The sequence below is a fragment of the Nesoenas mayeri genome (assembly GCF_963082525.1).
Source record: "Nesoenas mayeri genome assembly, chromosome: 19".
Lineage (NCBI taxonomy): Eukaryota > Metazoa > Chordata > Aves > Columbiformes > Columbidae > Nesoenas > Nesoenas mayeri.
In genome coordinates, this window is record NC_137568.1 from 12216772 (window position 1) to 12231930 (window position 15159).

At 51.4% G+C, this 15159-nt stretch overlaps 1 protein-coding gene across 2 annotated transcripts in view; it reads right to left on the reverse strand.

Annotated features, from left to right (window-relative positions):
- The window catches only part of RPTOR (regulatory associated protein of MTOR complex 1), an 86263-nt gene extending 81690 nt beyond the window's left edge, over positions 1-4573 (reverse strand). For both annotated transcript variants that reach the window (XM_080356491.1, XM_080356492.1), the window contains exon 1: positions 3948-4573. In XM_080356491.1, the coding sequence (XP_080212617.1) occupies positions 3948-4109 (162 nt within the window). In that variant the 5' untranslated portion in view covers positions 4110-4573. The remainder of the gene's footprint in view (positions 1-3947) is intronic.
- Positions 4574-15159: the final 10586 nt, after the last annotated feature.

Here is a 15159-nt window from a genome sequence, read left to right on the forward strand (position 1 = left end):
AGGAGGGTAATTAGCTACCATAACATATATGTTGATTTTAAGTAGCAATAATTGCCTGACTCCTCTCCAAATACCATATGCTGGGTAGTGCAGCTACACCAGTCTCCAAGACACAAAACTGAAGCACGTTACGTATAAACAAGTATTCTCTCATTGCATTTTTCTGAATGGAGAAGTGCAGATACACTCTCTTCTGTCATTCCAATTGCTGATGGCGAAGTCTCTCCCCACTCTAAAATTATCTTTGCACGTGACAAAGTTGTCAGCTCCTTTCCCACACATTACACTGCATTTCTATCACTTATTACTCATATTGCAAATGTAATTACAATGAAGCACTCTCAGGAAGTTATTTAAAGGAATTAGACTCCCGGACATTTCTGGATATTAAGCTATTAAAATTTTAGATCTACAAAAACAATTTTCTTTCCCACCTAACTGGCAGAAGTAGAAATTCACAAATCCACAAACATACAGTTGTGCATTTACTCCCTACGTTCAATCATCACAAAATAATTACTTATTATCTTGCAAAAGGTCCTCACCACAATATTACAAAAAATCAGATCCTGGATACGCTCAGTCTAAGAAATTACTAAACGAAAGGAGTTATCCCAACGCTCCACCTGGGCTAATTAAGCATACAAGAAAAAGGCTGATGCCCTCGAGAGCACAACACTCACTGCCCACAGCACTGTCCTGCCACCGGCCTGGTCTGATCAGCGCCAACGCAACCGCCGTGTTCGAGACACACGGACCGCACCACCAGGAACTACCGAACAACAGCCACATGACAGCTGCAAGTGAGAACATTGACAGGATGAGAGCCTGACCACGCTGAAGATTTCAGTGTTTCCTACGGGTGGGTAAAGCTGAGACGTTTTTCTCTGAAAATCCGTGCCTAGTTGTACTCTTCAGAGCTGTCAGAGTCTCCTCTGCTTAGTCCCACAACCTGTGTCAACAGCGGTGGATACAGCACAAGTTCCCAACTCTACACAGTCAACACTCAACCATTTTATCCAAAGGGACCTTTGTTCTGGGCATGAGCAGATCCAAATCTCTACCATGGATGACAGTGCTCACCACTGCCAGCAGGATTCGGGTGGGAGAAGCTGGGCTGGGTTTGTTCTGGTGCTCATGAAGCAGCAGGCAGCCCACGGCAGAGCCGCCTGGGCAGACACCGCCACTCCAGCCGCCCTGGAGCTCACCTGGATTTCAGGGAGACATTGACATTATTATCAGTTCTCGGGGCTGCAGCACCGCAGCGAAGAGCTGCTCTTTCCATGAGTCCAGCCCCACACAAACCAGCCGAGAGCCCAGGCTGCTTCCTGGCTTGTGAGGGTCCCAAGACAAGCTGAGCTGACAGTCCAGGATGAAACAGAAACCAACCAGTCAAGATGGAGCAGAAACCTTCCTTGTGCTGACACAGCCAGTGCCAAGGGCACGATGCGCACACACGGGCACCGCTGCCCTGCGCTCAGTCCTGTGCCACACAGGGAAACTCTGCCTGAACGGCACGCATCTGTGTGCGGCACTGCTTTAATCTGCATTTCCATAGAAACCTAATCGTGTATTCCTCCTCTCATAAAAACAGCATTTAATTCTCACTCAGCAAGTTAGGAGGCAGCAGGAAAAAATGCTAAGCCGTTACAACCAGCTTTGTTGCTCTCTGCTTATTTTAGAAATCAATATAAATACAGCACATCTTAATTTAAATATTCTGAATTTAGTAGCAACTTGTCAGTAAAACCTGGTGTATTTGAAATCATTTCATTTAAATCAAATTTCATGATTTGATTGCTACTAAGGCTGTGAGATTTAATTCAATACAAAAAGCATAATTCCAGCCCTCCTGTGTTAAAAATATTCTTTAAATAAATAATAGATCAAAGCAGTGTCACTTTGATGGCATCTGTAGTCCACGGCAGCGGGAGAAGGAGGATTAAATGTTTTCAGAGCAGCCCTTCTGGATGAAAGGGGGGGCGGGGGCAAGGGAACGCTCAGTTATTTTCTCTAGATTTACCACTCATTACTTTTCTTATTTGATTCTTCCCTTTTATTAGAGTTCTGCCTTCTAAAGAACCTTCAAGTTCATATAAACTCTGGGCTTTTTAAAGCAATGAAACAAGATGGAAAAGGGAGTCAGTCCATTCTCAAGCCTTAGTGAATCATTTCCCACAGCCATAGTAAAGCTCAGATCACTCCCTGGGACTGCTCAAGATGATGAACAAGGGCAAAATCTGCCACTGCCTTTGCCTTTGCATGATTCACGGGGGAAAAATGTCACAGGACCAAACAGAAACTGTTAGATTTGCTCTTATTTTCTCTGTGTCCCTCGCTATGACTCGCGATGTTGGAGAAGGGCTCGGGGCTCGGTTTTGCTGAGCTCACGCACGGCCAGTCCCACCCTGTTCCCCCGCACACAGGGGATGCTGAGGAGCAGAAACTGCAGCTCCACAGGGCTGAGGATGTCAGAACCCCATCACCACCGCTCTCTTCTTCACCGAGATCATGTTCTTTGGCTGGAACACGCGTGTGAAACATTTCACACCAAATACAACAACAGCGATCACTGCCACTTCACTCGTGCTTATGCTGCACAACCTATTGATTATCTTGATCAACTCAATGTCATACCCAATTTAGAAAAAGCCAACTTTGCAGATCAGGAACTAAGGGAACAGGAAGGCAGCGGGATCACTAAAATAGACAAGCAAGCTCATCACACCTCCACAGTCTACTAGAGAAAAATCCTTCTTTGCCAAAACCCTTTAAAGACAACAAGACACACCACAAAACTTTGTGTTCTGGGGCTCACATAAATTACATCAAAAAAGCTCAATTCAATCCATTAACGATCTGCCGAGTCTAATTCTCAGTACATGATTCTGCTCAGTCACATGACTGGGGGACTGGACTAGATGATTTTTTGAGGTGCCTTCCATTCCCTAACATTCTGTGATTCTGTGATTGCAGCCTTCCCCAGAACTTCTGAGAACTGGAACCATTCAGGTGCACACCCCCTTGGAACATTTAGCCACAGGTACAGCATCCTCCCGCCTGCCCATAACACCTCTGAAAAGAAATTACAGCATGGAGTTTCAACAACAGTTCCCAACTTATTCCATAGCATTGCAAGAAGGACCATAAACATAAGAGAAATTTGGTCCCAAAATCACCCTCAGACATACTCATAAACACAAAGTTACAGGCAAAACAACTTGGAGACGTAAGGACTCCCTGGAACGCGAAGCAGATGTCAAGAACAGAACGAGCAGAGCTGGTGATCCATGGTATTTCTCAGGTGATTTGTTTGTTTACTTATAAATATTTAAGTTGGGACATAGACACAACACAGGATTCAGGATCCTCTAGCAGAGATCTTCCTTTGACACACTGGCTTTGTTTAACCACAACATATATTCAAACACAAGAGAAGTGCCTTGATTTAATACAATAAGTACTTCATCTACTATTTTCTGCCTCCAAAAAATCACATCATCTCAGTTTTCCCACACTCAAAGAACGCCTTAATTTTATATGCCACATAACAGACTGGTGGCAAGCTTCAAAACCACAAAGCTTCCGTGCCGCTCCACCACCAGATAACTGCAATGACTACATGCACTGTCCTTTGTGCTTGCATCACTAACCTATGATCCAGAGAGCTCTTGAACACTTCATTATTTGTACTGTCTATCCTGAAAGGCACCAAGCACTCAAATTTCACTTCAAGATCCCAAATTAGGGAGCTACTCGTGAGCCTGGAATTAGTACTTTTGACCCATTTGCATGTTTGCTTTCCCTAGTACCATAAAACAGATACACAAACTAAAGGCAAGTTAGACCATCAGATCAAACACGCAGTGCTTCATCTGAGCCTGCCTGAAGCACCGCAGTCCCCCGAGCACTTCTGCCTGTTCGCCACCTGTGCCCATCCTGCTTACCCGGTCCTTCATCCTCCAGCTCTGAGCCAAAGACTTGGAGCCCTCGATCTTCTCGCAGTGCCTCTTCTTCATGAAGGCCAGAGGCAGATTCCAGTCCGTCAGGTCGGACTCATCCTCCTCCCCAAGCCCCAGAAGAGGCGACTGCAGCATCTCAGACTCCATCGGAGGGGCAGTGCGAGGCAACAAGTGAGCAGCGATCTCCAGCCCCGCAGGCAGCGGGGGCCGAGGGTCCCTCCGGGCGGCGGCCGCGGGCTGGGGGAGGACGGGGCAAGGGCAGCGGCGGCTCCGCTCCCAGGGGCGCGGGTCAAGACGAGCCCGGGGCGGGCACCCCCTTCCAGCTGGCGCCTCTCCTCCGCCGCCGCCGCCCGCAGGCAGCAGCCCCGGCCGGGCTGCGAGGAAGGCGGCGCCTCCCGGCCCCGCCGCGGGCCGAGCTGCCGCCAGGCCCGGGCCCCGGGCCTCACTCGCGCCTCAGCCCCGCGGGCCCTGCCCTCGCTGCGGCGGGAGCCGCGCCCGGCCCATGGCGGCTCCCAGCTCCCTCGCACACGGGCGGGCCGAGAGCGGCTCGGCGAGCTGCGGAGCGGGCGGCAGGCGGGAGGAGAACGGGAGACTCGCCCCGCAGCGCCGGAGAGCCCGAGTCCCCTCACCACCACAGCACGGAGGCGGCCATCTTCCCCGGCCCACAATGCACCGCGCTACGGGCCGCCGCGTGGGACAAGCCGGGCCGCCGCGGGCCAGCCGCGGTTGCCATGGTTACCGCGCGGCCTGTCCCGGGCCTGGACCCCGGGGGCCTCCCCGGAGCGCCCCGGGAGCCGCGGGTCTCAAACGCGGGCAGCAGCGGGGTGAAGGTTGCCCGCTCGCCTGGCCCTTCCCCTGCCACGTGCGGCCCCAAGATGTCGGCAGCGGCAGCCCCGCCAGCGTGGCCCCATGGGCCGCTCCACCGGGGCCTCGATTCCCCCAGGAATTCTCCCTCCTGCAGCGGTGAAGGGACGAGTTCATTGATTATCTTCAGGGTGCGGAGACATGAATACACAAAACCACCCTGACTTCTGTCCCCATCACACAGAGCAGCACAAGGCTGGCGGCGCATCCCGCGCCTTCCAGCCCTACAGTCAGTTCTGATGCTCTTCGTCTGAATCACAAACACGGACCCGCCATGCGGCTCCTGCCCCGCGCGCCGCGCTGGCCCGTCCTGGCTCCCCGGCGGCGGCGCGGACACCGGACACCGGACACCGGACACGGCGACGGTCCCGGCCCTGCCGCCTTCCCCAGCGTGTGACCGTTTGCACCGGAGAAAAGTGCAGGGAAGTGGTGAAACCGGACAACGGACACCAGCAAAATTATGTCTGATTCACGTTCGCTCCGTGTATAAGGAAATGCAGGGGTAGTATTTCAACAATATATCTTCTTTGCTATGAAATAAACTGAAGGTTAATTAATATCAAATATTGCTCCTAATGAAGTTCCTCGGAGTGCTTACTCGTAGCAGTAATGAAGTCCAACTGCATTCGTGTTTGTATTTGAAAGCAGAAATCAAAGAATACATGTATAATTTGCTTTATAGAACCATATTCATTTTCATTAATACCTTCAGTGTGTTTGCATTTGTGGAATATTTTAAATGCAAAGACCTTTCCCTACAATAAATTGGAAAATAATGTTTCTTGGAGGCTCTGGGGTGGCCAACGTTTGCTTTGGCTGCTTTGATTTACTGACTGCAATGATTCATTGCTTCACGGGTGCTTTATGCTGATGGCTGATCATAACTACATGATTGTTATTGAAATGAATTGCCGCGGCACAGAAAGCACTCGCGGCTGCGTTTTTGCTAACCTTTAATGAATCCCTCGTACCAACGGCAGCTCCGCAAAACGGGAGCAACGATCCCAGCGCACCTGGAGGAATTACACGGGAGCACCTGGGGCAGCTAATCCAGCGCGGCCGCACAGATGGGCCCGGCTCTGGGCAGCGCTGGGCGCTAATCCCGGCTCCGCGCGGCTTTATGGAGCGTGTGCCGGAGCCGGCGCTGCCCCGCCGGAACGTGCTGCCCCGCGGCCTGGCCGCCAGCGAAAATACCTCTGAAGGACACAGCTGGCGGAGGGCATGGCCACCCAGCATCTATCTGCTAAGTACATGTTATATTTTAGTGCATAATGAAAAGGGCGTAACATTTCGTTTTAGCAAATCCGCGCCTGGGAGTTTGTGAACTGACCAGAGCCAGTAAATACCAAATGAAAAAAAAAAATTATCTGCATTTTATGAGGTCTGTGAATAAGCCTCGCAAACGGCCTCTTCTAAAGGACACACGCTGCAGGTCAGCGGGGATCAGCCTCCATTTGAATTCCTAATATTGCACGTTTTGATGGAAAGCAAAATGAATTGATTTGTTCAAAAATAGCATTGCCAAGCACTTGGCCCTGATGGCACCTGCTCTCTGACAATGAACATCTCCAGGCTGGTGGTCGTGGACTCTCTGATCACTTGCAGCTATATGGTTTAACCAGAACAACTCGCCTTATTTCTGCCTCCATAGGGCAAGAACCAAAGGGAAACATAAATAATGTTCCATTTATATCTCCATAAAAATTAGTTGATAGAAGTGATGCCATTACCTGAGCTTCTGTCATTTCACTCCATAGTCCCGTGTCAGGTCCTGGTGTCTCTCATGGCAGAGGAAATATCCTGCAGCTTTTACTCCGGGTATCTCTCAATGTCATTAGGCCAGGACAATCCCAGGCCACCGGGGCACAGAACGTGGGCTGCGCCTGTGCTGCTCCTGCCGGGCTTGTGGGGGCTTTCAAAATGTCCTCATTGATCTTTTTTTTATGTTTAGTTCGTGTTTCTACAGGCTCTTAAGACCTCCAGTGATGGAGACTACGTAAGTTGAGCCCAGTTTGTCAAGCGTATTCTTGATTAAAGTGGCACTGAAAACCCCTTGTTCCTAGGGACTCTGGGCAGTGGATACACCAGGTCACGTAAGGCACATTAAATGATGTCCTAAAACACCAAGTCACAGCATCCCAGGCTGGTTGGGGTCGCAGGGACCTGTGCAGACCCCCAGCCCAGCCCTGCGCACGCAGGGTCACAGCACAGATCACACAGCTCGAGCCAGGCGGGTTTGAATGTCTCAGAGGAGACTGCACATGCGCTCTGGGCAGCCTGGGCCAGGCTCTGGCACCTCCCTGCAAAGGTAAATCCTCAAATGCCGAGGATTATCTTCCAGAAACACACTTGGACACATTTTTCCACCTGTCACTCTGTTTAATGAAAAATTCTCCTATCTCATTCTCTCTCAGTGTCCTTTGTTTTGCCTTATTCAACCAGCTAATTCTAATTCCACTCTTGGGCAGGAAGAAAGGAAGGTATGGGAAGAAGTACGTTATTCATAAATATCAAGAGAGATTTTATCTTTAATTTTCATTGGTGAAATTCGCGGGTCACCGAGCGGGCCGCGGTCAGATGCGGAGGTCGGTGCCCTTTCCAAGCTCCGAGCAGGCGCCCGTCTGCGCTCACGCGTGGAACACGGACCTTCCCCGCACGCAGCCTCTGCCCAGCGCTATTGTCCGGCCACGGCCAGAGTTTTAAGCATTTAGGGGCAAACAACAAGGTTCATTTTAACACTTCACTCACAGGAGCTTTATATCCTAAAGAGAGTAGGTAAAATATTTATTAGGAAGAATATCTATTTTTAACTAAGTATGATTTCAGTTCTATTATTTATGCATGTGCAGCACGTAGGCTTCCGTGCTTGTGTCCTACGGTAAATGTGAATTGAAGACTTGAGGCTGGAAACGGGAACTGGAACTCGGGAAGGGACCGGGAGGCAGGTGAGAAGGGGGTGTTGGGTGTTACGTGGCAAATCCGATATACAGTAAAAAATGGTTCACAAAACTGACTCTCCCTCTTGTAAGAATCTCAGTGACCTCCCCCTGTGAGCAAGGGAAGGCTGGGGCTGTTCCCAGCACTGCCACACTCTTCGGAACTCGCTGCCTTCAGACACACAGGGGTGGGGAAGCACCGAGGAGCCGCGGCTGGAGCGCCCAACTGCCAGCTTGGCTCTAGCAGGGCGTCAAAGGGGCTGGAGTACAGAACACCACCTCGTGAGGAGCTACTGCTGCTGCTCCTGCTTTCCGAGCCGTTTACACGCAGCACAGGGACTGAGGCAGCAGCCAGGAGGGACAGCAGAGCTGAGGCTTTCCCCGGCCCGGACCAGAGCGAGCTTGAGAAGACTGAGAGAACATGGATCAAACCTGAAGCAAAGGAAAGCACCACAGCACTGCTGAGGCTTCCTCCAACTCATTTTGCTTCCAGGGAGGGGAACACACATCCACAGGGATGCAGCCCCACATCTGTAGAGATGCAGCCCCACATCCAGAGGGATGCAGCCCCACATCCAGGGGGATGCAGCTCCGCATCCCTCCCCAACATGGGCTGCAAGGCTGTGTCTGAGTCAGGAGTGCTGCGCTAGGAATATGACAGGAATTGTTCTGCCCTTCTCATGTTGAAAAGGCCAGACCAAATACTAGGTCAAAAATCTCTCCTTGCCCTTTTAGTAGCAGAAATGCTTTGCCACCAGAGGAATTTTTTGTGAGCAATGAAAAGGAGAGAGAAAGAGGTGATGCAGCCGTTCGAACCAGAAAATGTGGGAGTTGTCTTTTCTCTTTGCTACTGCTGAAGTATAAAAGCGTTTCTTGACAAATCAGTAGCTGTAGAGCTTAGTTAATGGGTGTATTAGACATTCTTGGATACAAGGCAGTAAAGAAGTTAGAAGTAATTTAGACTGTGAAGCAACAGCTGCATTTCACCCCAAAGGTGGCTTCAGTTCACTGACAAATGTAAAGATTTCTGTGTTCTACTTGCACAGGAGAGACTTAAATGACCACACTGAAGCCTGACGAAAATTGGTTGCTTAATGGAAATGTTTTTCTCATAAAGCCTGAGTGAAGCTGCACTCAGTACGTTTGGGGATACGATAGATTAGATAGTTTGTAGAACCCGTTAATAGAGTTCTCAAAGCACTGCGCTATCCATCTCAGTGAAGGGCGTTACATAAGTGTAAGCTCATTTGTTATCGTTATCTCCCTTTGTCTCTTCGCAATCAGGATAATTTGCTGGGTTATCAGGCTACGTGTGTTTAAAAACACGATAGATGTCGCCTCAGCAGATATTCACTGCTTGCCTCATTATGAAGAGCAGCAATGTTTCCTTAAACGCTCTGTAGCTGTTATAGACCAGTATCAGCTCTGACTCAGCGACAAAACCACCCCGGTACACTGGAAATAGAAGCCAGTGGACTCCGCTGGCTCCTCCCGAGCCTGTCAGAGCATTCAGACGAAACGTCCTGTTTTCTGGCGCATCTTTTGGCAATTCTCTTGCCAAGTTACCTTCCCACGGAGGGCAGGCAGGACTCGGCACCCCCATTAACCGCAGCTGCACTGGCTAAGGAGAAGAAATTCGGCATTTTACTGGGATGTCTCATACTGCCTTCTTTTGGGGCTTGGGCATGTGAAAGCTATTTCACGGAGCTGCCTTTGGAAACGCTGGCGCGGTGATGCAGAGATCGCTGCCCAACCAGAACCGCTGCGGTTTGGTCTTGTGATGGGCAATAAAAGGCAACAACCAGAGACCTGGATCCAACCAAAGACCCTTAATGGAAGAGTACAAAAAGCCTCTTCCTAACCTAGGAAACGCAATCACTCGTGGAACCAACGTTCCTCTAGTTGTGCTCTGACGGTTCCCATGAAATACATCAGCCGAAATCTTTGCCCCATGCCTGGGATATTTCAAACTCAAATTCCTGATAGAAAGTGACACAGTGGTCAACATCTGTTTCCCAGGTCTTGGTGGGATTCATGGCTGACAAAAAGCTGCCAAAATTCTAGCAGGTTTCTGAGAATTGTGTGACTAGTCTGATTCTAACGAACGGAAGTGAGATGAACACACACACAAACTTCTCTTTCTGTCACTTGCACTGGGGAGCATCCACACAGCTGGAACGTAAAGCCTTTTCTACATGGTCAAATAAGCACTACATAAATATAAAGTGTGAATTTATAGCACACTAATGACTGCCCATTAAAGTCCTGATGGAACAGTGAGGATGTGGCAAGCCTGGGCAGCTTACTGCACTTCCAGAGCCATGCCAAGAGCTCTGTCCTTGGCAGCGCTGCAGCATTTTCTGATGCACAGCTTAATTTATTTTGCATTTCCCATGCAGAAAAGCCTGAAGAAGTACCAGCGTAAGGCAATCAGCCCCATGGACCACATGCTGACAACACAGTTATTATGCACCAGTAAAGCGGGGCAGCGCTGCTGCTCTCCAGTGCGGATGGCATTGCAGCCCTAGCAGTGCAAGACGCTGTAACAAAGAATAGATGTGCACCGCTCCGCTGTGGAGGAGCGCAGAGGTTTGCAGGTCCAGGTTTCACCTCGCAGAGAGACGGCGTTTTGGGGCTCCCCTGCACCCCCGTGCTGGCAGAAGGGTCCGGGAGCCGCCGGGGCTCTGCTGCCCCTCACGTCTGCAGCTCCAGCCAAGAGGCTCCAGCTGCACCTACTGCCTGGAAGCAGCTTCTCCAGCATTCCGGCTACATTCACTGTCTGCAGCTTCTTAAGCCTCAGATCTGGCAATGGAATCAATAACGTGGCCAGCCCTAGTGGCATCCTTGCCAGCAAAGGATCTCCAGTGCCATAAGAGCCCCTTTTCCCTAAGGAAAGCTACATTGTCCTGCTGTCCATCCATCCCCCTGCACACCCGTCCTGCTGTCCATCCATCGCCCTGCACACCTGTCCTGCTGTCCATCCATCGCCCTGCACACCCGTCCTGCTGTCCATCCATCCCCCTGCACAACTGTCCTGCTGTCCATCCATCCCCTATGCACACCCGTCCTCCTGTCCATCCATCCCCTATGCACACCCGTCCTCCTGTCCATCCATCGCCCTGCACACCTGTCCTGCTGTCCATCCATCCCCCTGCTCCTGCCATCCCTCCATCCCCTGCACACCCATCCTGCCGTCCATCCCTCCACCCCCCTGCAGCTCCGTCCCCGAGGTGCACAGAGGCATCCCCAGCCCCCCCGACATTAACATCACAGAGCAGAGAGTGTGGGAGAAAGGGAGCAAGAGACTGTGCAAAATAATACATAATCATGGAAGAAACTAGGGCGCCAGTGGTGTCGCTGCTTTTGATGTTTCCCTCTCCTCCTGCCCTGCTTTTCCCGCTCGGAAAGGGAGCACTGCAAGGTGGGAAGAAGCCCCAGAGCAACAGGGACACAGGGCTGTCTCTAGTCAGAAGCGCCAGCAGGATTACAGATAAATATTGAAGCTATCAAAGCAGCTTAAGGGATTTAGGAACCCACTCCCCATTATTATCCTCTCCGGGGGGAGGGGAAGCAATCTTTTGCAAAGAGCTACAGCAAACACCAGCACGGTGCTGACTCCTGAACCCCCCGCGGGCTGCACGTTTCCCCTCCTTTGCTGGAGGGGGACAGAAAATACAAATGTGGGGTTTACGACAGCGAGCGTGCCGGTTTGCCGGCTGCGGGTGCTCGGGGGGCCGCTCTGCGGAGCACACGGCAGCGCGGCGCTCCCACGGCACCCGGGGCAGGCAGAGCCCCAGGAAGCTGCAAAGTGACTTGAGGGATGGTCTGGAAGGAAAAGCTGTTGGTTCTGATGTGTGTGTGCACAGAAAGGGGTGGAAATTACTGTACAAATCAATTCGGAAACTGAGAGGCGGATGTGGGATGTTTTAAACCTGCCTCCATTCAATTCTGCTGCTGAAGCGTCACAACAAAACTTCATTAACAAAACATGATACCGGGCCCTATTCCCCCTCCCGTTTCCCAGGACAACTTCTCTGTCGGGAAGGAGGTTTTTAATTGGTACCAGCACCAGACACTGGTGAAGGATGTCTGAGAGCTCTGCAAAAGCATGAGCATCCTCTCCCCAGGGACGCGCTGCCTCCCCAGGCGCCTGCACACCATGCAGAATGGATCCTGTCCTGTCTCGGATCTCACGTTTTCGCGGTGCAGAAGTTCCCTCCGAGCAGAAACCAGCTCGGTGCCCGCGGCTGGAGCGGCACGCAGGGGGAGCGGGGTCCGGCCTTCACCACGCTGGCGTGCGGCTGCTCACCAGACACAGCTCAGCACTCAGCTCCGTACCCAAAGAACAGCACCTCGCAGCTGGCAGGGGCCCGCAGGACCCCCTGGAGCCAGAGCCGGCCCGGCAGGACGCGCTGGAGCCAGACCCGCCGACCCCTCTGGCAGGGGGGCACCGCGCACCCAGCCCTCCCGCAGCGCTCCTGCCATTCCGGCTAATGCAACAGCAGTCCTCAAGCAGCCAAAACGCTTTCTCTGCTACACTTTGAAGGGGATGCTGCAGTTTTACACCACAAATTAAATTTTTAATGAAACTTCATAACTGTTGTACCCAAATGTAATGTAATATTGATAGGAACTGTGCATTCAGCTAGCATGAGATTGCCCTAGAAAGCTTTTTAGGATGTTATGCAATATATAGCTAAATTAATTATTTGTAACGAAAGGATGTGTGTCCCTATAGCATCACAGACCTACTAGTACAAAGAACACACTCCTCATTCTCGCTGGATGTGAATGTCAGGCAATTTAGAAGGAAACCGACTTTTGAGATGGGAACAATGAAAGAAAGGGAAGGAAAGAAGGGAGACACTGAATGTGTATGAGAGAGAGAGGGAGAGGAAGAGAGGGAGAGATCTGCAAAGAAAGACTGCAGCAAAATGCAGCAAATGTCTGAACTCCGGTCCAAAGTGTTTGTCTGTTACAGAAGGGAATACTGCACCTCACACACTGTGTGTGTACCAGCTACACACCATGCTCAAGCTGTTCTAATGACAGCTGTAGGTTTTAGAAGGTGTAAAAAAAAATACAAGATTTAGCATATGCACTGTTCTGCAAACTTAACCATGGCGCAGCTCAGAGTGCTGCTGGCTTTGTACGGGCTTTGTACGTCTTGTCTGGCTGCACAAGGAGAAGGGTTTGCAGAGGGTCCTGCTCTGGACACGGGCTCTGCACAGGCAGCGCTGCCCTATGAGACCAGGGACCGGTCCCTGCTCTAGTCCCCCGAGAATAAGCCCCCATATTGAAAATAAAAGAAAATGAACCATGAAAAGAGCCTCATCGCACTGTCGCGTCTGGCTTTGAGCACGCTGGGGAAGGGGCCGTGCAGGCAGGGCTGGAGCGGCCGAGCCCTGCGAGGCGCGGCGGGCACAGCCAGCAGCTCAGCCGCGCACCACATAGACGCACAAACAAAAGGAGCTGGGTTTCTCGCTCGGTGAAATCTACCCATTACTATTTCCCATTGCAAAGCTGTCTCCATCCCATAATGGATCATATTATTCCCACTCGGCAGAGGAGACTTAACTGCGGAATCAGCATTACCCCACAGGAGATGTTTTATGTACAGCAGGCTGCACAAACAGGAGAGAAAGCTTCCACTCCCTGCTCCCCAGGGCTCCAGCTCCTGGGATTAAAGAGATTTGTCCACTTTAAAAAATGTCCTTTATGCATTAGTAACTCCGCTGCTCTCGCGCTAAGGTCGGCTTTGCACAGATGGGACGTTTGCACACCCCGCTCGGGCCCGGACCCCGGGCAGAGGGCAGGGGGAGCCGGGCTGCGGGCTCCGGGGGCACCGGGACTGTCCGAATGCGGCTCATCCATCACGAACACAAATGTGCCTGCTGGCTCCTGTTCAGAACTAAATCATCTCCAAGGGTCCTTGATAGCTGTGCTCAGCTCTTTTCAGCTACAGAGCCATAAATCACCGCCAGCTCTCTGATTTACAGAGGGCGCTTTGGAAGAGGCAAGAGAAGAGTTAAAAATAATCGGGACTCCATTATTCCATTATACCCAAACAGCTCCTAAATCTGCAAAAGCAATAACGGATCCTACTGCATGATTCAGTGATTCTGGGAAAGATGAAATCTTGATCACATTTTCCAGTTCTTTCTTTGCATTAGGAGACAAGGGGGTTATTGTGCTTATCTATTGTAGTGCAGCTTTGTTGTTTCTTCCTATCCAGGTATTTATACGGTCTCCATCACCATAGTATCGGAGTGTTTATTTTATTGAACCTGTCACTTTGGTCTCATCTCAACATAATGTTCTGTGGGTGACAAAAGATTCCTGGTTAAATTGGTTCAGTGACATGAACAGCTTTGTCAACACCATGCAGATGTTACCAGAAGCGGGGACTGATCCAGCTGCCTCTCAGACCAGTTTCACTCTGGTGTAATTGTCTTGCCTGCAGTAACATTATTTTTGGTTTGCATCCCTGCCTGTGGCAGAATCAGACCTGCAGTCTTTTCAGTCTTTCCCAGAGCAAACCTTTTTCTCAAAAGATACAAACCCAAACAAAACCAACACCAAAAGTAAACGAGCGCAGAAGGGAGCCGGGTGTGCCCAGTGGAACACCTCCCGCCCGTCCCCCTCTTCAGCTCCTCTCTGCTCCGTTCCTGCTGCACTGAAATGGTGCACAGCACTGAGAACAAACAGGAAGACAAGTAGCAAGGGTGGTAAAGCCAGAGGCGAAGAACCTTGTGGAAATGCCGATTTTTCCCCAGAGTCTCCTGCAGCAGAGCACCCGAGAGCAGAGCTGAGCTCCTCACGGGTCCGGGGCTTCCGAGCTGCTGTGCGGAGACAGGGGCAGCAGCAAAAAATAGAGTCTCTGCAGTCCCCACAAGCACCGGGACAGGTGTGATGGGAAACAGCAACAGAAGCACTACAGGCTCCCAGGGAAGGTGCTACAGAAGCCCTGGCATACCTCCGTACCTCTGGCCATGCTAATCCCAGCACTGCCCTGGCTCCCCTGAGCTGAGCAGCAAAGGCCAGACCCAGCGCGGCAGGGAACCGGGGGTTCACCAGCCTTTTTCTGCTGTGCACAGTGACAACCCCAGGCCCCCGGGCTTGGCCGTGAAATGCTGTTTTACCTGTCACCGCACTGCTGGATGAGGAAAGGGGCTGCAATGCCTCTGAGAGGGAAACACTCTATGCCAAGGTCGTGTGTCATAGCTCTTGGGGCTGAACACCTGCAAGAGCAAAGGCATCAGACTGAGTCACACAGCCACAGGTCTTGCTGGGAGCAGCTCGGTGTGTTCCAGCTCCCGCAGAGAGCTCGGCAGCCCTGCGGCACAGGGACATCGGAGGGGAGGGACCCTGGGGTCGCAGCACTTCATCTTTTGCAG